The sequence below is a fragment of the Wasmannia auropunctata genome, unplaced genomic scaffold (assembly GCF_000956235.1).
Source record: "Wasmannia auropunctata unplaced genomic scaffold, wasmannia.A_1.0 LD333475.1, whole genome shotgun sequence".
Lineage (NCBI taxonomy): Eukaryota > Metazoa > Arthropoda > Insecta > Hymenoptera > Formicidae > Wasmannia > Wasmannia auropunctata.
The window spans coordinates 24,413-46,885 of record NW_012029415.1 but is presented as its reverse complement, the minus strand read 5'-3'; the positions used below and the strand labels follow the sequence as shown (position 1 = coordinate 46,885).

The 22,473-nt window shown below is 37.1% G+C and overlaps 3 protein-coding genes and 1 long non-coding RNA gene across 12 annotated transcripts in view; 1 reads left to right on the top strand and 3 right to left on the bottom strand.

The window, feature by feature from the left end:
* Positions 1-7,072, bottom strand: part of LOC105460011 — a 186,073-nt gene extending 179,001 nt beyond the window's left edge. Inside the window, exons 1-2 of the long non-coding RNA XR_975753.1 lie at positions 6,971-7,072; positions 6,804-6,879 (exon numbers count right to left, since the gene is read on the bottom strand). This is a non-coding gene — a long non-coding RNA (uncharacterized LOC105460011). The remainder of the gene's footprint in view (positions 1-6,803; positions 6,880-6,970) is intronic.
* Positions 7,073-7,385: 313 nt separating this feature from the next.
* Positions 7,386-11,455, top strand: LOC105460008 (galactoside 2-alpha-L-fucosyltransferase 3-like). Of its 3 annotated transcripts, none has more exons than XM_011706436.1 (3): positions 7,386-7,774; positions 9,452-10,169; positions 10,338-11,455. In XM_011706436.1, exons 2-3 carry the CDS (start codon positions 9,691-9,693, stop codon positions 10,876-10,878), a joined length of 1,020 nt encoding a protein of 339 aa, XP_011704738.1. In that variant the 5' UTR covers positions 7,386-7,774; positions 9,452-9,690; the 3' UTR covers positions 10,879-11,455. The 3 variants fall into 3 exon arrangements, with proteins under 3 accessions (XP_011704738.1, XP_011704737.1, XP_011704736.1); XM_011706435.1 differs by having other exon boundaries at positions 7,386-7,937; XM_011706434.1 differs by having other exon boundaries at positions 7,386-8,042.
* Positions 11,456-12,206: 751 nt separating this feature from the next.
* Positions 12,207-15,314, bottom strand: LOC105460007 (growth arrest-specific protein 8). The gene is made up of 8 exons (XM_011706432.1): positions 15,103-15,314; positions 14,642-14,859; positions 14,317-14,578; positions 13,972-14,232; positions 13,706-13,873; positions 13,550-13,636; positions 13,256-13,465; positions 12,207-13,161 (listed from the first exon to the last, which is right to left on the bottom strand). Exons 1-8 carry the CDS (start codon positions 15,103-15,105, stop codon positions 12,946-12,948), a joined length of 1,425 nt encoding a protein of 474 aa, XP_011704734.1. The 5' UTR covers positions 15,106-15,314; the 3' UTR covers positions 12,207-12,945.
* Positions 15,315-15,828: 514 nt separating this feature from the next.
* Positions 15,829-22,034, bottom strand: LOC105460005 (pantothenate kinase 3). Of its 7 annotated transcripts, none has more exons than XM_011706426.1 (11): positions 21,946-22,034; positions 21,325-21,540; positions 19,441-19,621; positions 18,298-18,476; positions 18,024-18,197; positions 17,770-17,937; positions 17,599-17,675; positions 17,335-17,511; positions 17,110-17,245; positions 16,924-17,037; positions 15,829-16,849 (listed from the first exon to the last, which is right to left on the bottom strand). In XM_011706426.1, exons 3-11 carry the CDS (start codon positions 19,562-19,564, stop codon positions 16,796-16,798), a joined length of 1,203 nt encoding a protein of 400 aa, XP_011704728.1. In that variant the 5' UTR covers positions 19,565-19,621; positions 21,325-21,540; positions 21,946-22,034; the 3' UTR covers positions 15,829-16,795. The 7 variants fall into 7 exon arrangements, with proteins under 7 accessions (XP_011704728.1, XP_011704726.1, XP_011704733.1 ...); XM_011706424.1 differs by having other exon boundaries at positions 21,832-22,028; XM_011706431.1 differs by having other exon boundaries at positions 19,456-19,621; positions 21,832-22,028.
* Between the last annotated feature and the right edge of the window lie 439 nt (positions 22,035-22,473).

Genomic DNA, 22,473 nt, shown 5'->3' with positions numbered 1-22,473 from the left:
GTATTTTGAAAAATTTTACGTGAATTTCTTTGTTTTTTATTACAATAAATTTGTTGTAGTATATATTTTTAAAAATAGTGAAAATCACATAAAATTCGTCGAAATGTTATGTTGTCCCACGATTTAACATGATTTTCAAGGTAAATTTTAAAATAAAATTCTTTCCGTGTATAGATTTCTGTTATTTGGATTATACAAATGGTCTAGCTATTATTTGTACTTTGAGACGAAAAACGCAAGATATTTTCGTGTTTCCAGTTATTTTTAATAAGAATATCTTTAGAAAATGTGATAAGATCTTTGTATTTTGCACTCATCTTCGATAATCAGATGAGGAAATTATTCATAGTCCAAAATTGTTACAATTTTACGTAGCTCGATAATCAAACCGTACTCGATTTATTTTCGATTCGATTTTTGAGAGATGACCGTAGTGGTATTTTCGTCCGTTCTCCAAACCCGCCGAGTGTCATCAAATTCGATCACTTGCAAACCCGGTTCCTGGTTAGTCGTAGTTTACATCGACGCCTCGTCGCTCGCACGGAGTTTGGGTCCGCGCCGGAGTTTGCGCGAAAATTGCATTTCGGTCGTCGTTGAGAATCAAGGCAAACGATATTTGATCTCGGACGGCATCGACTGGGGGGGGTACGGACGATGCAGCGGACAGAGTGCACTTTGCGCTTTGCACACGAGATATGATGTGATTTAGCAAACGGTTTTACATGAGAGATGCATTCGTCTCTTTAAATCTATTTCAAAGATCCTTCATATCGATTCTGTCATGTCCATTTCAATATTTCGGAGCGGATCCAACGGATTTTCGCGTTGATACGCATATGGAAATAGAAATAAAGAAGCGCTTATTCTTTGTATGTGTCTCACAGCACGTATAATTATAGTCGTTTTCTTTCATAAATTTATTAATGACTTTATTTAATTTTTGGAATCTAAAGAAACTCGGAAGTCTAAAATTAAGTTTGTAAGTAGGTCGTAGGAGCAATCCGTGTATTTTAGAGACGACGAAGAACGAGAGAGAAAGAAAGCTCCAATATATTTCTAAAAATATCTGCATTCTACGGATAAACTATTGATTTTGGATTGTGTAATGATACGCGGCTAATTTGATTTGAAAAGAACATTGCTTTAAGATATTTTTAATGGCGCCCGAGATTAGAATTGATATCGCACAGTGACAGTTCTCCGATGACTCGTATTATTTTCCTCGCGGAATCAAACAATTTTATAACGTTTTATGAAGCATAATCGAATTATCCCACCCGTACACTTACGCTTTATTGTTGTATATACGCCAATGCATATGCCCAATTGTTATACACCCAATTGCGCGCACTTGTGAGCGCCGTGGCCTATAAGTAATTCATTTATCCGATGTTGCGCCCGCGACACGCAACAATGGCGTTGCAAATGAAAAACCATTAAAAAGCATTAAATGCACTGTTTTCATTTCAATTTCGACCAAGGCGACGTGATTCGCGCGTATCGTGGAGAGAACGAAAATGAACTGCAATATCGAGATTCGAGTTGCACTATTTTATAGATCGGCCGAAGAGTTTATCGATTTAATATTCCATATTTTACATTTTGTATATTTATACATCTTTTTAAAATGAATTTTTTAATTTAAATCCAAATAAACTGATTGCCTTCACACAATTTAATACTAACAAACTATGAGATTTATTATCTAGTTGCAAGATTTATGAGGGCAAGATTGTGCGACTACGTCTTGTACTATTATGGCACTCTTCACTGTTGGCGGATTCTCAGTTATATGAACGTCAATATCAGGTCTGTCCTTTCTCTGTCTCTCGTTCTCTTTACGCACGTCTACGCATATATTTAGCTTCAGTTTACTAACCAAATTGCAATGGGCGGCGACAACGCGGATACCGTGTATTTCAATCTCGAGTCTCGCGATTTGGTGGGACGCGTTGACGGAGACAGAAAGAGGTGGTTGGGATACTAGGGGGGATGCACGGGATTCGCCGTGAGCGAGACGAGAGGGAAAGCCGGGGATGTAGATAGCGATTGAGAAAGGGGAGACGAAGGACGAGAGGGTTGCGAGAGATGGAGAGAAACACGTTGATAGAGTGGCAAGATGGAGTGGGAAGGGAGTATCCTGCGGAAATTCGATGCTAATGAAGGAAATTGCGTAGATGCCAAACCAGTATTTCCCTTATCTCTCTCCCTTCCTCCTCCTCCTCCTCCTCCTCCTCCTCTCTCTCTCTCTCTCTCTCTCTCTCTCTCTCTCTCTCTCTCTCTCTCTCTCTCTCTCTTTCTCTCTCTCTCTCTCTCTTCCGTTTTCCTTCTCAACTTCTCTCGTTTTCTTCTTAGAGGAAGGTAACACCCGCCTCCGCGAAGAGGGCGTAACGAATTTCTCCCCCGCTTTCCGTTTGCAAGGTGTACTTCTGAGTTCACTAATTTCCACTTCTTCCTCTCCGAACATCGATAAACAGTCGGAAGATTCTGGATGTTGTCATTGGAATCCGCGCGCGGAATTATTCTTAACTTTGTCGTGAAATACTTGTGCAGGCGGACCATTTTAATCCAGGCAATAGACAGGACATTCTTTTTTCAGTATAATCAGGCAAACTCCAATAAATTACATTAAAAAATAGGCAACATTAATTATTACCGGGATGAGTCTAACGACATTTTTTTTGTATTAATTAATGCAAATTATTGCTCTAGTTCTTCTTGCTATAGAGTGTACAGGGTGCTTCGGATATTTTGCCAAGTACTCCAGAGATAGTCAATATCCGCAAACCCGGTGTTCTTATCATTCCGCGGAACTCGCGTATAAAGTTTACGCGTGCCTTCGCATTATCTTCATCTTGCCAGGCGTGTCTCCTTTATCGAAGCGACCCAACGCACCCCGAGGGAGGAGTCGCTTTTTCGAAGTGGAAAGACAGGTCGTCCGAGACACCGCCGCTCCCTTTATCGAGCATAATTATCGAGCAACTCGTACGATGGTAAAGTTCAATAGGTATATAAAGTGCAATCGTCGTCGCTGCGCCATGAATAATCAGATTATAATCATCGATCCGATCTTCGAAGGGTGTGACTCTGCTTCGTTCGCGAATATCGCGTCCGTTGATTTACGCGACGGACAGTTGAATCGTTATCGAGTCGCAATATCCAGTCGTATCGACTAATTGATTAAACTCCAAAAGAATTTACCCTGGCTTTTCTTTTTTTTTTTATGGTTTGCCACGTCCGTCGGCCGTAATTGTGATTTAACTCGCGCGTGTAATTGCACCGGAGACCGCCCGGTAATTCCCGCGAGTTCCGAAACAACTGGGATCATCGTCCGTGACTGTCCGCGCCGCGCCCGCTCTTATATTCCGTACCGCGGCTATAATTTCCTACGATGATACTTCTCCTCTTGGGCGGAAACACACTCGGAAATGGAAGTGTCCGGGGATATTTAAGACTACAAACGAGTACAAGCTTTTAACTCTCTTTCTCGCATCTGTGCCAAGCACGAGCGTTTCCGATGATGTTTCTTCGCGCGCGCGAAGGGGACCGTGGAAAAACTATTTTCACCACTTTTGTAACACACATTCGGTAAAGCTCTGGTGGAAACGGCATAAAAAATTCGTAGTGCAACGGCGCTACTAAAGAGGCCAACGAGTGGAGAGATGTAATATACTGCATCAAAATTATTAAAAAATTGTAATATAAAAAGTTAAAATTAACGATTTATTTCGATATAATTTGAATTACATCGACGCGCAATAATTAGCAATTATAACAATGAATGGACAATTACATTAACAAAACATTGAAATAATTATATCAATAGAAAGAGCATTTATTTAAATATTATATATGTATTAGTAATTCGTTTAAATTTTTTTTAGCATTTTATACCATTTAGGTTGATTGTAATAATAATTATGATAATCTTTATTCAATTGATTTAACTAAATTCTACGAGAAAATTAAAAACATATTTTTTGCCTTTAGAAATATAAAAATTGCAACAAATTTATAACAATTTACCTACACTATAAAAATAGGACATCACATTCTTTCTAATGTTTTGGTAATTTAGCAGCTGTGCACTTTAACATCCAGTGTTTTTGCCTCATATTCGTGTAAAGAATGCATGAAGATAATAATCGAAATTTTTCTCATACAATTGTTACTTCTATTTTACTAACAAAGAAATTTCAACATTTACGCGGATCGCTGAAAATTAAAAAATAGTATGCTCAGTGTTTCGTAATATTATAATTGTAGCAAAATATAGTACTTTGATTAATTTCACAAAAACGTAACAATTCCTAATAGGTTTTAATAATTTCTCGTATGCAACATTGTATTATATTATATTAACGATATAATTATGTGTGTTTAGCTTTTGAAATTTTGAAATAACTGTGAAGTTCCATGTTATTTGTTGGTAATTAAGATCATGTCACAGTACGTCAAAGTTGTTTACAGAAATGGCAAAAGCGATACAAACAATTTAATTCGAGATGAAGGTTCTGTAAACTCAGTTTTAGTAAGTATGACGTCGGAGAATTGACAGTGCATTAATTAAACAAGTAAAACAATGAGATTTAATGAATGGAAGTAGTATACGTGTAACAGGATCGAATAATTGGACAACGAGCTTGTGCGCTATCTTAACGTTCGGCGTCCGAACAATCGTTCGTGAATGTGTAAGCGTAAAAATAGCTTTCCGTTGCGAATTGGGTCGCGCTGTAAAAAATGATTGGGCGATCGCGCTTACCTATATCAGAACGGATTTTGAAATATCTCGCGCAAACACGCCGATGTGGCGAAAGGGGAGGAGGATATTCCATAGGCGGAAGCTGAAGCGCGCGACTACCGATCTTCTCCCCTTCCGTGAACGGATACTCGATATTTCTCATTTCGGACGCCACTCGGCTATTTGCATCTTTATGGAACATTTTAGCCTGCAGCTCGCTCGCAGGCGTACGTGCATACTATTTACTTTATTTATACTCTTTCGACGGGTGTTACTCGCGTGAGATTAGACGATGTGAATAAAATGCGCGCTGTAGCGGGGACAAAGATTATTTATAAAAAAATTGTTAAAAGATTATCGTAATAAACTTTCTTAATACTTTTTCTAGCACCTTTCTGCTGCAAGAAAGAAAAATGGAAAATTTAAGTAGCGACGTTAATGTCCTTAAGAAATTCTGTATATAATAGTTTTTTAATAAACAACTTTCTTTGTTAGATAAACAATTACAATAACTTTGATAGGAAAATGTATGATAGTGTTTTTTAAAAAATGACAGTTAAATCACAATTAAGAATATTCTTCTGCTACTATTCGCGAGTTGGAAAATTACGACACATCGCTTAGGACGATTCGTCACATGCCGTACAAACGGAGTGTGTTGTAAAACTATCGACAGATAGCCGCCTGGGTTACAGTTGGCATCTGCCTATTGATTGATGAAGCGTGCGAGGATATCATTCTCTCTATATACACGTTGCACCTACTATTCGTATACGTTGTATACGTCGCACTTCGTGCGCGTAGTATTTTTTAACGGTATTCACAGGGTATACGTTTTGTGTAAAGCACCGTGCGATGCGAAAAAGAATGTGAAAGTACCATACGAATTTATGTGAAAAGAATTCGCGTTTATAATATTGGACCGATTTGCGAAATCAGGAGAAGTTTAAATAAACACCTTGAGAAATTCCTAACAGATTCCAAATCTTTGCAATTCTTCGATTTCCAGGAACGTTGACTGATAATTTGCAAAATCAAAAGCAAAAGTATATAATCACGTTTGACTTCTGTCTGTACGTAATTGTTAAATGTGACTGTACAAGAAAATCCGTTTTGCATTTCCGCTTTGCGAAAATAAATATATGCAATGTCTATAAAGATGTCTAAAAAAATTGTATTTTAATTTAAAAACTTAATAAATAATATCTCGAATTAAAATTGATTTTTGAATAATATAATATAAATTGCTACAAGAAAATACATTTCACCTAAGATTCCTTACAGGCGAGCGTGTTGCTCGTGAAAGTGTTTTCGTGTAGCAATATCGGAATCAAATGCAATTACGAGCTAACCAAGTAATCCCCGGGACGTCGAAACAGCAGAAGGAAATGTCAGACAATCTTTTTTATTTTAGTTCAAAAATACTTATGTACTCCGAAAAATCATTGATATGAATGATACTGTACAGCTAAAATAATGTCTTTATTTTTTAAAGCGTTTGATAATGTTTTATCTTCAATATAAAATAATTTGTATAAAGTAATAGTATAAAATAGAGGCGCTATATATGTAATTCTATTATAAATAGCATAATAATTTATCCAACGTAATATTTTATATCCACGCGTAAACGAATAAAAAGGTATGTTCGTACCGACCGAAAAATACGCGGCTTACTTCAGCAGCGAGTTTTCGAGCTTGCGAATAACGAAAGCGTGAAAAAGCACCGCGACAGACTGGACCGCGCGACGCGTACGCGTCTCTCGCTCGCGAGCGGAATAAAAACGACGGTCGACGAACAAAATCACATCAGAAATTGAAGTTTTCGCAAACTCAGCTACGGAATTCCAAACGGATCGACCGTCGGCGCGGCGTCGAGAGAGGAGAGAGAGAGAATACAAAATTGGCGTCGCGACGCTTACCGCGCGTCGCTCGATATATAACCCGTAAAACGCCGCGTTATCTCGCGCGAGTATCAGGCTTCCACGCCAACGATGTTTCGTGATAATCGACGCAATAAGTACATTTTCAACGAATATATCGAAATATTATTGGTACTCACCAATTTCGTTGTGCCCGTCTCGCTGTGTCGGATCGCTGCGTTATAGCCGCCATGCCCTGCGCACCCACGAATCTTTCTGCGAACAGAAAACGATTGATATTTCAGTAATCCGTAACATCCCACATGTTATTTAATATTCTAATCACATACGAATATAGAAATAATACCTTTTTGCCAAACTTTACCAGGAAACGAAAGAGATTGAATGAAGTATTTGTGATCGATGCGGAACGTTCAAAAAAGGCTGCATGCAAAACCGACGCCGACGCGTAGAGAAAGAGAGAGCGCCATTAGCGCCAAATGCCAATAGCGGCAATAGCGGCAGCGCCACGATCGCGTCGGTAACGGCGGACAGGTTCACCACGGCGGATGGTATAGTGAGGATCAATCGTTGGGTCACGTAGATCGGTGAACTTACCGACGTGTCTGACAAATATATCGCGCAAAAGGTGGGAATTATCGACGCCACCGACGGACAACGACAGCAGATGGCGGTCTCGGAAAGGCGCCAACGGGAAATTAAAAATCCATACGTATCGCGGCGCCGGCTGTGGACTGCGGGGTGTCGGTGACGTCACGGCTCGCCCCCTGAGAGAAAACATCCCCGGCGAGAGGGATGGCAGCTCGCCCCCGTCCGAGCCGGACGGCGCGTGAGACTGTCTCGGACATCGTTGCGTCGTAGAGGGGGAGGAAGCGTGAAGGAGGCGATCGACGACGTGAAGCGCGAAGCCGAGCGTTGCCGCCCTGTGAAGCTCGCCGCGAAGCGTGGACGGCGCTGCGCGCTCGCGGTGTGACTGTGACGATCGACGACGCCCCGGACGGACGGCGACACGACACCGAGCTACGGTGGCCCGAGGGTGCAACAAGCACCCACCGTCCGTGCCGGGCAAACATGAGCGAACACCCGAACTCGCGGCTGGTTGCGAGGCTCGACCTGTGCGTCGCGAATCGCGCCGAGTTCGCCGGAACGGGTGAGTAGAGGATCCCGTTCACGAGGTTGATGAGGTCTCGACGTCCCGGATGATGAGCCTCCCGCAGTTAAGTTCTCGCCTGGCTTGCTCGCCGAGAGGCCGAATTTAAGACGAAGATTTAAAAGGGCGAAAGCTCTCTGGACGCTACGGAGATGATATGAAGGTTAATTCCGCGAATTCGCTGTGATAGCTTTTATTTGTCGCGAATGAGTATTGTGATTTTCGTACTATGGCACTGATGACGCGCAGTAGGAACGTGATGAGGAAGGTAAGTCGAAGCGACGTTGATGCACACTCCTCAATTCCTGTTTCTACATCGGGAACCTGAGAGGGCTGTAACGCTATTAAACGTAGTGATGTCAGAGACTTTATTCACTTTGATGCGTTTCTTCTGAAGAAACTTTGTCCCTCGGGGATTGATCTCGACGAGCTGCATGCGCCGCTTTGACAGTGGTGATTTCGAGAGGAATGTGTGTCACGCACGCAGTGTTCTTGCGACGCAATAACTTCGAATAAGTATGCGTATATACGCGCGATTGTACAAATTGCAGATTTTCCGCGAGAGACTTTTTTTTCCATGGACGATTAACAGCAAGATTACAACGTTACGCATCGGAGTTTTGTATGTTCAAAAATCACGAAAGATCGCCAACAGGATTTCGAAATTAGGAATATATCGGGATATAATTTTCGACGTGTGCAATTGAATTTCGCATGTATGTACGCATCAAATTTTTCTTCTAATCGCTCGATCAATTTTCATGTCGCCCAGGATTCTTTATGCCTCGTCATTTCGTAACATTGTTCAATACGAGCTTTTTAGAGTTTCCTTGTGTCGAGACGGAAAATTCATGTCATTAAATATGACAATGCCATTAAAAAAAAAACGTTTAAATGCCACCCTAGCTGAAAGATGAGAATGCTCCGCGAAGCGAGTGCCGTAACAAGGGGTTTTATGTCCCGCATATACTCGTCCCATCCACTATCACCCCGTATTAATTACGCTCTTAACATCGTTCGGACATAGCTGTTACATTTGTTGAAAAGAGACAAGTTATTGCATGGTTTACATCGAAAATCGTGCTCAACAAATTATTAAGTAGCTTGTTATGATTTTCTTACGATTACAAAGCTGACATTATAATATGTTTATGTTTGCCAGAATTGCCGCTTGCATGGAAATTTACTCTGGCTTTGCATAGTAATTGCGTGTTGGCCATGTCCTTTTTCAATTATCTGGAGAAGAAGCAATTTAATCTGGCGAATTAAATTACGTTTAAATTACTTAACACATTTCTGTGGACAGCGATTATATGCATATTGAATGATAAAAAAATCTTAGAATATTCCTGAATGAAATATATGCGGTGCAATTAATAAATGGAAGAACATTAGCTTCAAATCTGTTGCGATTTTTAAATCTATGCGATTAAAAAAAATTAATATAAAATATTAATTATTCATGTAATTAACATTTCTCGAATTTTCTGTTCTTATTGTTGTTCTATTTCTACATCCCATGATTGTCTCAATGTTAATCTTAAAATCACACATAATATTCAATAAGTACAATAATATTACGTTAAACAATATGTACTTCAATTATCACGTAAACTATCCTAAATGACATTGTCCATACGTTTATCGCTCATTAATCGCTCGTTTATTGTTGCCAAGATGTACGTCGGAAAGCAAAGGACATGGCACACCTGTAGATACGAAATGCCGGACTAGCGCGAGCGAAGCGAGCGGCCGACCAGTAGAGGCAGAGCAAGCGAGAAGCAGAGCAAAGTAGTGAAGAGAGATTAGAGAGCAAGCACGTAGAGCGAGGGAGAGAGAAGGAGTGAACGATAGAGAGAAAAAAAAGGGGTATCCCGTCGCTGAAAATTTGCGTGGCGCAAAAATTAGCAGAGAGAATGAGTCACGCTCAACAGCATGTGCTTGCGAGCGCGATAGTCCTCGCGCTGCTAGTGGTATTCGGCATCCACGTCTTCCTGTTTCCCATGTACACGTCGACCCCGCCGACGCGTCACATGAAGATCTCCACGTACGAGCAGGGGCTCTGTCGCGCGAACCTGAAGAACAACGCCCGCGTACCGACGTCGGAATTGCGCAACAATCCCTACCCGTGTCCGAAATACGGCATAGTCTCGGCGGTGCAGGGCGGTAGACTGGGCAACCAGATCTGGGAGTACATCTCCGTGTGGGCGACCGCCCGGAGAACCGGCCTAGAGCCATTCATGCCGCGCTGTATTCTCAAGACCCTGGAGGAGCACTTCGAGAACCTCAGCATCCCGCCGCTTAGCTACATAGGCAGGTGCATCCTGGACGTCGGCCAGGTGGTTAATTCGCTCAGTCAGTGGAACAGTACGGAGCAAAATATCATTATACCCAGGTTAGCGTCACTTGAGATTTTACGGCACAAACTGCTGTGAAATAAATGCACCAATAAAATGCGTGAAAAGCAAAGTAAAAAATAAGTTTCATAATTCTCTCTCTTTCTCTCCATTAATCTTTTAAAACATATATTTAAATGAAGTAAAAATTGAATTTTTTTCCTCAGGCATGCGGCTTATTGGTCTTTGATACTGGTTTGGCTGGACGACGTACGGCGGGAGTTTACGTTCAAACCGAATCTAAGGATTTACTCGGAGAAAGTGTTGAAACGCGTGGCGGAAAAATTCAATCTATCCTCGCCGACCTACGTCAGCGTGCACGTGCGCAGGACCGATTACGTGGATTATCTTTGGCAGAAGTTGAAAACGCGGCCGGCGCCGGTAAGTTACTACCTGTCGGCGATGGATTACTTCGCCGACAAGTACAGCAACGTGGTCTTCGTGGTGACGAGCGATAATATCGCCTGGTGTAAGTATTACTTGCACAGTAAACGCCACCGCATCAGCTTCGTGTCGGAAAACGACGGTAAAGGCCCGGGGAAAGATCTGGCGGTCTTGTCCGCGTGTAATCACAGCATAATAGATTACGGTACCTACGGCTCCTTCGGGGCCATTCTGGCCGCCGGCGAAACTGTGGTTTACAATGTAACAACATACTTTTCTACGTTGATCGCTGACGTTCTGCCAAATTGGAGGATAATGAGTTGAATGAGAAAATCAAATAATCCATAAAGCTAACAGAACGCATTTATGTTACATCGTATGCGCACTTTTTTTTGTAATATGTAATCTTTTCGAAAGACGATAAATTATTCTTGGAAACATTTAATTAATTTATAACGAGAGAGAATTTCCATAAACTTACGGTTCCTTTTCAATACCGGTAAAGTACAAAATTTGCAATTTAACGTTTAAAATTAATTAACACAATTCTTATCAGATCGCAGACCAAGTGTGTACAAGCCACACATATAATCATTGTATATTTACATCCGCTATCTATGCAAGTATGGTAATTTTGAACTACTTGAAAGTGTATCTTGCCTTTTCCCTATCTAGATAATATATATGCTCATATATTTTCCTTTTATTTATCGTACATGCGTAAGTATCTCGCTAGTAGTAAAATTAAATGAAAGTGTGTTGCTACATCACGTCAAATTTTATATGTATAAATGCGTCGTACTGCTTAACCGTATTAAGCATATATATATTACGCTCTCATTTAAATTTAGTGTGCGCACACAAGCTAGAGATCGATGCACCTGTAAACGTAGCGAGCGAATCTTTCAAGGGAACTCGAGGAAAGGGTTTACAATGGAACAATGGACCACTAATATCTAAAATTTAAAAAACAGATGCTTAATATTTTTTCTACGACTCTGATACACACGGCCGTAAAAATTTAATGAAAAGGGAAAAAAGCGTAGATCGGATGTCCTTTCCAGATAAGGTTAACCAAACGAGCCTAATTCAAAGAAAGAAAAAAAAAACACGAGTATACAGATAAATTCTAAATTTTGCAGTGCTCAGAATTCTATCTGGTTAATCTCTTAGCGTTTCGCGTGATCTTTTCTAAAACCTGGATTTTTTATATATTATTTCGTAATTTATTGTAATTTTCTATAATGTAGCCTAGTTGTGAGATTTCAAGTTTGATTGTGTTTACACATTTCAATGTGCATTTCATATCGTAGCAAGCGTGTAACATAACACTTCATAGACACGAAAACCGACGTTGACAAAAACCATCTGTAAACCTTATAATGTACAATGATTTCAACTGTGATTCTATTTCTTATTGTGCCAAAATTCTTAATATACACATAAGCATATATATATATATAAATATATATGTATATTATATATACACATATATGTATTATAAAATTATATCTATACAAAGTGTTGTATAATATTTACAAATCTGTGAGCAAATGATAAATTATTTCTTCACTTACTAACCGTAAAGTATTATAAAATGGGAAAGTTTACAGACTATTACTATTATTATGCGAGAAATGGATGGGGAAATATTTTACATATAAAACTAGTGTTTGAAATTTATTAACCATGTGACCTGATGTATTTGACTTACAGTGTTTTACAAGTTAGAGAACTAGTCAGTGTCTAATATCTATGTATATGTTAATATTTATATATTAATGTATCTTCAATGTATTTGTGCCTGCCAGTTGTTGGATATCTGATAAGATGTTGGAGCGCAGAGAGTTATGCAATTTAATCACGAAAATGTATTAATCGTACACGATATCAGACTTTTTATTGCCAACGTTAATTGCGATGAGAAATACGATTAGAGGCAAAAACATAAATATGTTGAATAATTACTGAGACTATACAACTTTCAGGCATCGATACGATCTATTCTGTACATTCTCTGTGATAATTTTATGTAATTTTTGAGAACATAACGCATAAGCTATAAAAATGTATTTGTTTTACAGAATAAAAATACTCTGTGTCAAAATTAATTCTATGTATCGATCTTGATCAAAAACATTTCAGGTTTTTTTCAGTTATATCGCTTTTTAGAAAGTATCGTTAGATTAATTACATGTATTAATTATATCAAATATCCTACTAAACATATATCAAATGTTGTACAGTTTACTAAAAACTTATTATTATCCCTTTCATTAAAATGTGTAAAAAAATAGCGATAAAATATGTCACTTGTTGACACGAATTTCTCAGACAAGGTATATAAACTTTTCATAAATCGATTATATGTAAAAAAATTTATAAAATGTACTACTGATTTGCAGTAACGAGACCAGCTGGACCTAAACCTAATTTCGCACCGGCTATCTTCATCCTCAGAGGCTGAAATCCAAGTTCAGCCTTAGGAATTCCGTATTCTTGCAGTTTACTTTCATAAGCCGCTAACAAATCGTCGTGAGCTTTACACACTTTTGCTAATTCATATTGTAGATCTTGTATTGCAGTATTTTTTCTATTAAGCATATCCTGCAAAGAAATGTTGCATTACTACCGTATTCGTAACTGTATACTTAATTCACAATCAGATAATTATAAAAATAAGGTGATGTTTAATGTATACCTCTAATTTTTTATTCACGTTAATCACCGCCGTAGGATCCAGTTGAGCAGCAACTAATACTTCGCTAATCTGCGCTTCACGTTGCTCCAATAAGTCCGACAACTTTTCTAATTTTTTTTCCAAGAGTACATTCTTTAAACCCGTTTTTTGTTGCAGTTCGAATATAGCCGAGACAAATCTAGAATGTAACTCATCTCTCTCGGATTGACACTAAATGAAATGTATTAGAAAGACATGTGTTTCAAAGTTGTTGTGCGCTTGAATATATAATGAATAGATATTTAATTATCTTACTTTTTCAAAACGCAGCTCGAGAACTTCATTCTCCCATTTTAAATTTTCTAGGTCCTTTGCCACTACGGACAATCTCCGTTTTGTATTCTGTAATAATTATTCATTTAGTTTTCTCATAGCGCCGTTACATGCCAAAGATATGCTTTAGATACCAACAACCAAACATTGTTTGTCTTTCTCGTAATTTGCAAGTTGACGATTAAGTTCAGTAACCGTTTCCTGGGAAGCTTTCAAATCAGTCGAATATTTTTTATTCTCCGCTGCTAATTCCCGTACTTGCTTCTTCATACGTTCCTCATTATTTCTCATCACTTCCATTTGTTCCTATTGTGAAAAGATTTGCTATATTAATTGGAAATTTCTCAACACTTGTTTTCCATGATTATGATAATCATGAAATTTATAACAACGTTAGGGTTCACCTTCATACTCTTAATTAACGATAAGTTATTCAGAGTGATATCATTGTAATAATTTTTCATTTCGGTAAACGCATTTTCGTGATTCTTGATCAGATTCGCGATTTGCGCGTTCTTCCTCTCCTCCACTTCAGTTACTTCCATGCGATGCTTCAATATTAAGGACTCATATTGGCTGGTTAATTTTTGTTCGTACTTTTGCTCCAATTCTGTCGCTTCAGACTCAAATTTCTTCATCATATTATTCATTTCCTCCGAATTATGCTACATTTTGTACATGTAAGAATGAGCGATTCTTTTTCAGTTACAATTGAATAAATATATACACATGAAGATTGTACTTCTTACCAATTTTAATGCGCGAATTTCATTCATGTACGCTGATTCTTGTTCTTTCTGCGTTTTTTTTAACTCTGTCTTGTCTTTAATGAGCTCATTTTCTTGCACAACATGATCGTCTTGTGCCAATTTAAGAGCGACCAAATGATCGGCTTTGGTTTCCGACAAATTGGTCTGGTGTTCATACATTAGGTGTTTCACTTTCTGTTTGTATAATTTGAGTTCGGCTTCGTGATTCTCTGCCAATTCCTCTTTCTCACGTTCTTTATTTCTGAAGAATTTTAAACGCGTTTACGTACGCATCGCAAATGATTATTTGTTACCACTAAAATACCTGACTACAGCACGCGCTTCATCCAACTGACGTCTCGTAATTTCCCAAAAAGTTCGCAATTTGTCTCTCTCTAGTTGAAAAAAGTTTCTTTCCTCCCGTTCACGTTCCATCTCTTCCAATATCTTATGGGCATATATCTCCAATTGCTCCCTATTCATTTTTGTTGTGTCTACTCCCTCGACAGTATCCATCGCTTTCCCCCTTGCTTTCTTGGGACCCTTTTCATCAATTTTAAATAACACAATTTAAAAAACATTCTTTTTATAAGAAATAAGAGAGGTGAAAGAGAATACATAAAAATCATAATTACATATATGGAATTATATTAAAAAGCTTGTAGTTGAGAAAGTATGTATTGATATAAAATACTGATAGTATTGATAAAAGTATTGATAAACTATTGATGACCCATCGTTACAAAGCTTTTATGATAGGTTAATAGTGAAAATTAATGAACTTACCATTTTTGTCGATATCAAAAAAGTCGTTAAAAAATTTATGATATATTAATCTTTGATGTACTGATCTCTTCAAAGATTATAAAAAAAATAACGTGAATAATGATGACACCACTACAAAAACTATAGTCTCACATCAGCTGACTATGCCTGTACAAATCAGTCAGCTTGACATTTAAGAGTGGCACTGTTTTGTAAGAACGTTGCTAAGTAACCGTACTCTCTGGTATTCTTAATTCTTATTCCTTGTATTTATACATATGCAGTTTCACTACGACTTGTATATTGAATAACGATAGCTTAAATATGATAATAATTATAATCATTTAATAATCATGCTGTGAATTATACATTATAATACGATGACGTATATTATTGAAACTAATATTTTCAGAGAATATATTTGCTTATTGTTATTTATTTCATTTATCATAAAATTTAATTCTTATCATAAATGACACCAGATGGTATGGATACACAGACACATTTTTTATTGTATATTAAAATGATATTTTATTAATTTTTTTTGGCATGCTTCCACAATACATTGTAACAAAAATAAGCTCTTTGTATAAGGATACGCTTGTGATTATGTACAAAATTACTCGATAAATTAGAAATAACATCCAATGTTTTATTAATTGTCACATTTAAAGTAGAAAATTAAAATAGAAAAAAATTTATTATCACATTTCAAGTAGAAAGTTAAAATAGAAAAAAATTTATCACAATTATTTTCTAAAACAATATATGCATTTTCTTTATGACAATATCAATATTTCAATGATACATTTTTATTCATTCACAGTATTACAACGTATTTCTCAAAAATAAGATTTAACATTTGACACATGTTTGACAATTTCGAGTACGCATAATATTGCATTTCGCATTTAATATCCTGATGAAAGCGTAATTTGCATTTCAAAATCGTGATCTCACTGGAGTGACATAAAAAATTCTTAATTTATGCAATTGCCAGATGCGAATGAATATTTCATTAAAAAGTTGCATTAATATTCAATTAAAAAATCGTATTAAAAAATTCATTTTGTAACACGCAATGCATTAACAACAAAATTGCAGATATTAACAATTAGTGCGAAAGTATTTACTCGCTACAATAGTTTTATAAAATTACGAAGAGAAAAGAGAGAGAGATGTGCAAGTGTAATATATATAACGATTGCGTTTACTTATATACATAAAAACCTGTGCACATTTGTAGAAAAACTTTACAATATAAATTATGAGGTAGAACTAGTCTATGCGGCATGTAACAAACATCGGAAGGAGAGGCTATCCTTAATCCTTATGGATTTGGTCCATTTATCAATTTCTATCTGCCGAGTCGTGTTAGATTTGTGCTCGTAATCGAACAATTATCTCGAAATATAATTACCCCCCGACCAAAAAAGAAAAGAAACATCTTGACGCAATTATTTTTTCCTACATTAAAATAGTGATAAATTATACAATGACACTTGACAAATATACCCCTAATCCTACTGCTTAAATATCGAAGTTTTTTCCGCCTTAAACATAATAAACGATTATTTAATTGAAAAAAATGTAACAAAAATAAATATGATTATGTCGAAGAATCTTTCTCACTCGAGAAATGTTTTGCGAAGTTGGTCATATGGAATGCTATATGTTGTATATGACTGCTCCTCCCAATTGTTTTCCATTGTGTTTAGCTAGATTCGCCATTGAATTGTAATAGACATCCCACCGCGCCGAAGTAACCCTGAAATCAAGACACAACATCCTGTGATGTCTGAATGGCATTTTAAAATATGAGCTTTCAGTTAAGATTTTTACTTCATGTTCCAAAAACAGGGCTTTCAAGGTTCCTTTAGACCAGTAATCCATAGCATAGGCCAACAATTTCATTGATATGGGATTTACCCTAAGAAAATTTCCTACGAATACGACCTAAAAGCGAAAATTATTGTAAATGGCCAGTTTAAGAAGTTGTATGTAACAAATTATATATTTTCCTATTACCCTTTCAATTTTTTCATTAACAGCACACATACGCGCGATAGAACCGATATTATTTGTGATAGTAACAAGAGTTGCGCGCGCCAGATCTTCCTTCGTGACGGTATTTCTGCGATCTTTGGAATTCATTTGTCCAAAACTAAGAAGAGTAAAAAATGAAATATAAAAGTTGTAAGCTAAAGAAATTACATCTTAGAGTAGGAATTAATAATTGCTTTACAATTGTACCTGCTCGCAACTAAATCTCCGGGAAGACCGAAAGGACCATAATCACCGCCGTATATATCCTTAACCAATTTATCCACTCTTGTATTATCACCGCCCGTTGCTAACTCTATTGCCTCTTCAAAAGTGTTACATCCAGTAAGCAGACAACATAATCCTAAGAATGTACCGCCACCTAAACTGTAAGATAATTAAATGTTTATACTGCTATTACGCGACAACAAATATCTTCCCATTATAAAATATAACACATTGTAGACAATTTACCTTGTTCCAGATATCCTTTTATAATCTTCTGGTCCGTATACAGCTAGTATGCTTACTCCAGAGCCTATATTAACGAGCTGCAAGATATAATCAATCACAGTAATTCTACCAGTCCAAAAACGCACATCGAAATATCTTTATATTACGAGGTAAGGATATGATTCCTCTTACCAGGAAAGGATATGGTTCAGAAAAGTCATAGGGTTCTTTTTGGCATTTGCTGTCATCTGTGGGATTCGACCAATAATAGCATTCACGTAGATTCGTGGTCTCTATGTAAAGCATTCCGCGTAATAAACTATCCAATTCGTCGAACTTTGCCAAGTTCATATTTACTTCCTGCCAAAGAGATTTTATTATATTTTAATAATTATTCATGCCATAATTATAAAAAGGCAGAGATCAAGACAAGAGATCTTCCAAACCTTTTTGAAATTGTCCTCGAATTTAAAAGCACCACCACCAGTGGCGCAAACCGTAGTCACAAGATTCGCCATACCTTTTGATTTTGCTAATGCTAAAAAATTTCCCATTTCACTCGTGGGAAATCTAATAAAATGTAACGTTCCTCGTCTGCCTCTAATGCAAACGTTATCCATCTGAAACAATCGTCAAATTGTCAACAGGTTTATACAACCAGTAAAATGCAGAAAATACAAGTAAATATAAACAATTAAATATTTAACAATGTTTACTTACTTGTAGATGCGTATCACGATGACCAGTTTTTCCATATGCCGAATTTTTAGTGAGATATCGACGAATATTTTTCAACGTCTCAACTTCTGCATCCGCTTCATCTCTCGTTATATCCTTTGGTTCGAAGTATACTAATTTGCATAGTGTACCACCTATATCCATCCCAAACCAAGGCATTGCTGTAACAATAATGTACGATTAGTATTTCGTTATGTAAATTATGCAAAAAAAATTATAATATTAAAACATTTTTGTTTCAAAAAAATGCAATAATCACTATAGCAATTAGAAAAGCAATTTTGCAAAAATTACGAGATTAAATTTTTAAAAATATGATTATAGGCACATCATGCAGAAAAATGGTGCAGCAACATATGTAAAAATATGTATATATACATTAAAAGAGAATCTAATTACAAATGTTCTTTTGGGTAACAATCAAGCGAAGTAAAGATAACGTTTTTGTCGCAAGCATCATCTACTTTATTACCAATGCTATTTAGCTTAACAAAATTGAATTAAAAACAAAATTTGATATTTTTTATAGAAAAATCTAAGCAATGATATTCAAGCTAGTACAAGCCGGCATAGGTATACAATAATTATTGTGTACAACTCCTCACAGTATTATAGACACAGTATAGACGCAGTATTCTCAAGGCATATAGTCATTCAGTACAATATTCATAATAATAGACATAGTATAGACATGGTATTTCCAGTTTATAGTCTTTTTCCAAATATAATATTCATTGTTTCAAACTCTACTTTTCAGCCGAAGGTTAGTCATTAATTATCTAATAATTAATATTCTTTTATTAAAATAAATTTGAATGAAAAATGAAATTATCGATATAATTGCAAACAAATTATGTTAAGGCACTGAAAATACTGCAGCTGTACACAGTAAATATTGCATCGTGTGGACATCTATACGACAGCTTGTATTGAAAATCATATCTAGATTGTTCTTACTTATTTTATTTTATATAGTCAATCATTCCATTTTAATATGCATCAAAAGTTAAAAAAAATTATAATAACCATGATGGAAAGTATAAAGTACTAAACTCTATCTGCAAACGATGCAAACAACGTAGTATATAACAAAAAGTAAAAAATTGGCAATCTAAGCACACATACAATCCACTGACTCACAAGGAGATGAATGATTTCTTGCTTCTTTGGTCATGGTATTGCCAGCAGAGTATCCGTTAGACTGCATGTCTTTTGGAGTTAAATTATTTTTATGGCTATGCGGACTCATTGCTCAGAATAGAATGATTCACTGCGGATCCCTCGGTTGTGGCAAATAATGTATTCGCTGAAAAAGATACATATATTGGACAATTTTGAAAGTACAATTTCAAACGAGACAATATCTCATGCGTCTTTTTTTTTCAAAATCATCAAACTCAGAAAGCTTTTGAAACTTTAAAACGTGAGTTAAGAGTTATTTCCAAGCCAAGAGTCAAAGATCATCCTTTTCATTTACGCACACAATATGTAAAGTACACAGGCACGCAAGCATATATTTACATTCAATAAATGACGTCACACAAGTCCATGATATACACATTTTTATGTACATTTTTTTAAGTCGTTTTAATGTAATCTGATATTCTGTACACTTACTGGGATTGACTTAAATACAATTTTTAATTCTGTTTTTTTTTTATCGTCACATTGTCTGTTATTGCTCATATAATAGTTGCAATTTTTCTTGAAACAAAATTGTTATTGTTCATATAATTGCAATTTTTTAAAACAAAATTTTGAAAGTAACTTTAATAAATATCGTATCTTATCGTACAATATCTATATATAAATATATAGTTTCTGTTACAACAATGCAATATCAAAGCAACAAGTACCGCGCTGAACGTTTGGCATTCATGTTTTGATTATACGCGCGAGTATAAAAGCGCCCGGGCTTCTAAACACTCATCGATTATTTTCAAACGCTATAACAATATACATAAACGCGCGATTTCACGTTACGTAAACCGCGTATGATAAATTAGTAATCTAAGCTATCGATCTCCCGTCTCTATCGCTCCATTTCGCAGCTCGCGTCAACTACTCTTCGTCGAGCTGTTTGTCAACAGCGTCTCACAGCGCGCTGATATTTCCGACTCGTCGCGTCGCGAGTTTCTTTAAAAGAACTTTGCTAATGCACAAACTACTTTGTAACTGCCCTATTCACGTCCATGTCAGTCACTGTGGCGGCAGCGTCGTCGTCGTCGTCGTCGTCGCTCGACGTCGGACGTCACACCGAGAAGTCGCGTCACGCGAAACACACGACGAGGAGCGACGGTGGCGTGACGTCCCACGCCAGGCCGGCGTGACACTTACTCATCAGATTTTCGCTACAGCGTCGGCGGGAGCGGCACACAAGTGTCTATACACGTACACACGTACCACGGCCGTCGTCGAGTCGAGCCGGACGCGCTCCCTTCCGCTCCGCTCGCACCGTTCGACCGACTGACCACGACGACGACGTGCGACGCGAGTCGACCGCGACGCGAGCACGAGCGAGCGACGACTGCGGCACTACGGTGCTGTTAATATAATAATATACCGCGCGGCGATGCGATAACTGTACAAACGAACGGGACGTCGTCGATGGAAACACGCTACTATGCGGAAACGCGGCGTCCGCTCGTACAGCAAATTCGATCTCGCCTTCGAGCGCGCACCATCTCGAGGATGGGCACCACTCTGTGTTTAAGGCTGCCATGCATGAAATAATCTCGAATTTATGTAAAAGCACGTAACGCCCGAGCTAATCTCGCCTGATAAGATACCTCGATGTTTCACTCCGCTAACTTCTTGCCAATCTTTATTCACTTTTGTGTCGAATTACGGACTCTTTGATATGCAGCACTTCTCGAATCTCGATGCGCACCGAACGCTTCCGAATTCACTACTGAGAAACGGCCGTTAACTCGCTTTTTCCTTAACTTCTACGGATATCCGTCCCTTCTAATCCTTTCTACGATTCACCGTTAACCCTTGCTTCTTTACCTGATTATGAGACAATTGTTTCGGCCCGTCGAAAGAATGTCACGCGCCATGGCAGAATTGTAGGAGCAACGCGGCGACGGATCAGCTGATCGCTCTCTTTTTTCCTTCCTTTTCTAAAATGGACATCCGTCCTCGTTGTTAACGTTCTCTCGCAGTTTCCCTATTCCTCCCTCTTCGCCCGGTTTATTTTCCTAGCTGTATCATTTACAGATCTTCCTGTGAAATAATTTCATTGTATTTAATTAAACAGAAATTGATATTTCAATAATTTTTTTCTCGAATTGAATTCATAAAGCTGCTTGGACGCTCATTGTTGACGTAATTTCTTCACGAAAATTGAAGAAAACTATTAATATGCAAAATTAATTTTTCATTATTATATATAAGCGTGCATCATGTTTATATAATAAACACTTTACGTAATAAAAAAAAATGTATTCTTTTTTTTATTAAATATATTTTTCATATATATGTCTTCGGGTTTTACTCCAAGTTTTTTTTATATACCTACAAGTTTTTTACATAATTTATCGTTTATGCGAAGTTAACGATTTAACGTCACAGTTAAATTTCCTGCGTAACCTTGCAAATAACAATCGTTCGCATTAGCGATAAAGCTACCTATAATTGATTTTCAAGCGGTAAACGTAAGTTACTATGGTCTGCACACGTCACATATATGTATATTACTGAATTAATCATGATGCCGCGATTCATTTAAATATCCTATACACTTCCTCGCATTCTTTGTCTCTCTTTCTCTCCCTCTTTGTGATAAAATATTAAATTGCATATGCTTAGACTTTGAACGGAAAAAAAAGAAAAGTTATAAGACAACGTTCAGGCGAGAATGTCTGAACTGATATAATTTCACAAGATAATTTCTCCTTAGAAAAATTTTCTGCAAGTTAGTAACAACAATGACTTGCAATATGATTCTCATTAGTGCGGATGAAGCGGTAAAAACCATCAGCATGATACATTCACGTGATCGTTCATATAAATAAAGTTAATAAAATACGTTCGAAGCAAAAGTATAATAGAATATCCGACGTAACAAAAGATAATCGTATGTTTAAAATTCAATTAGAAAGTAGAATCTCTTTTAATCTATATATTGATCGCAAAACAAAAAATTAAGTAAGTTAC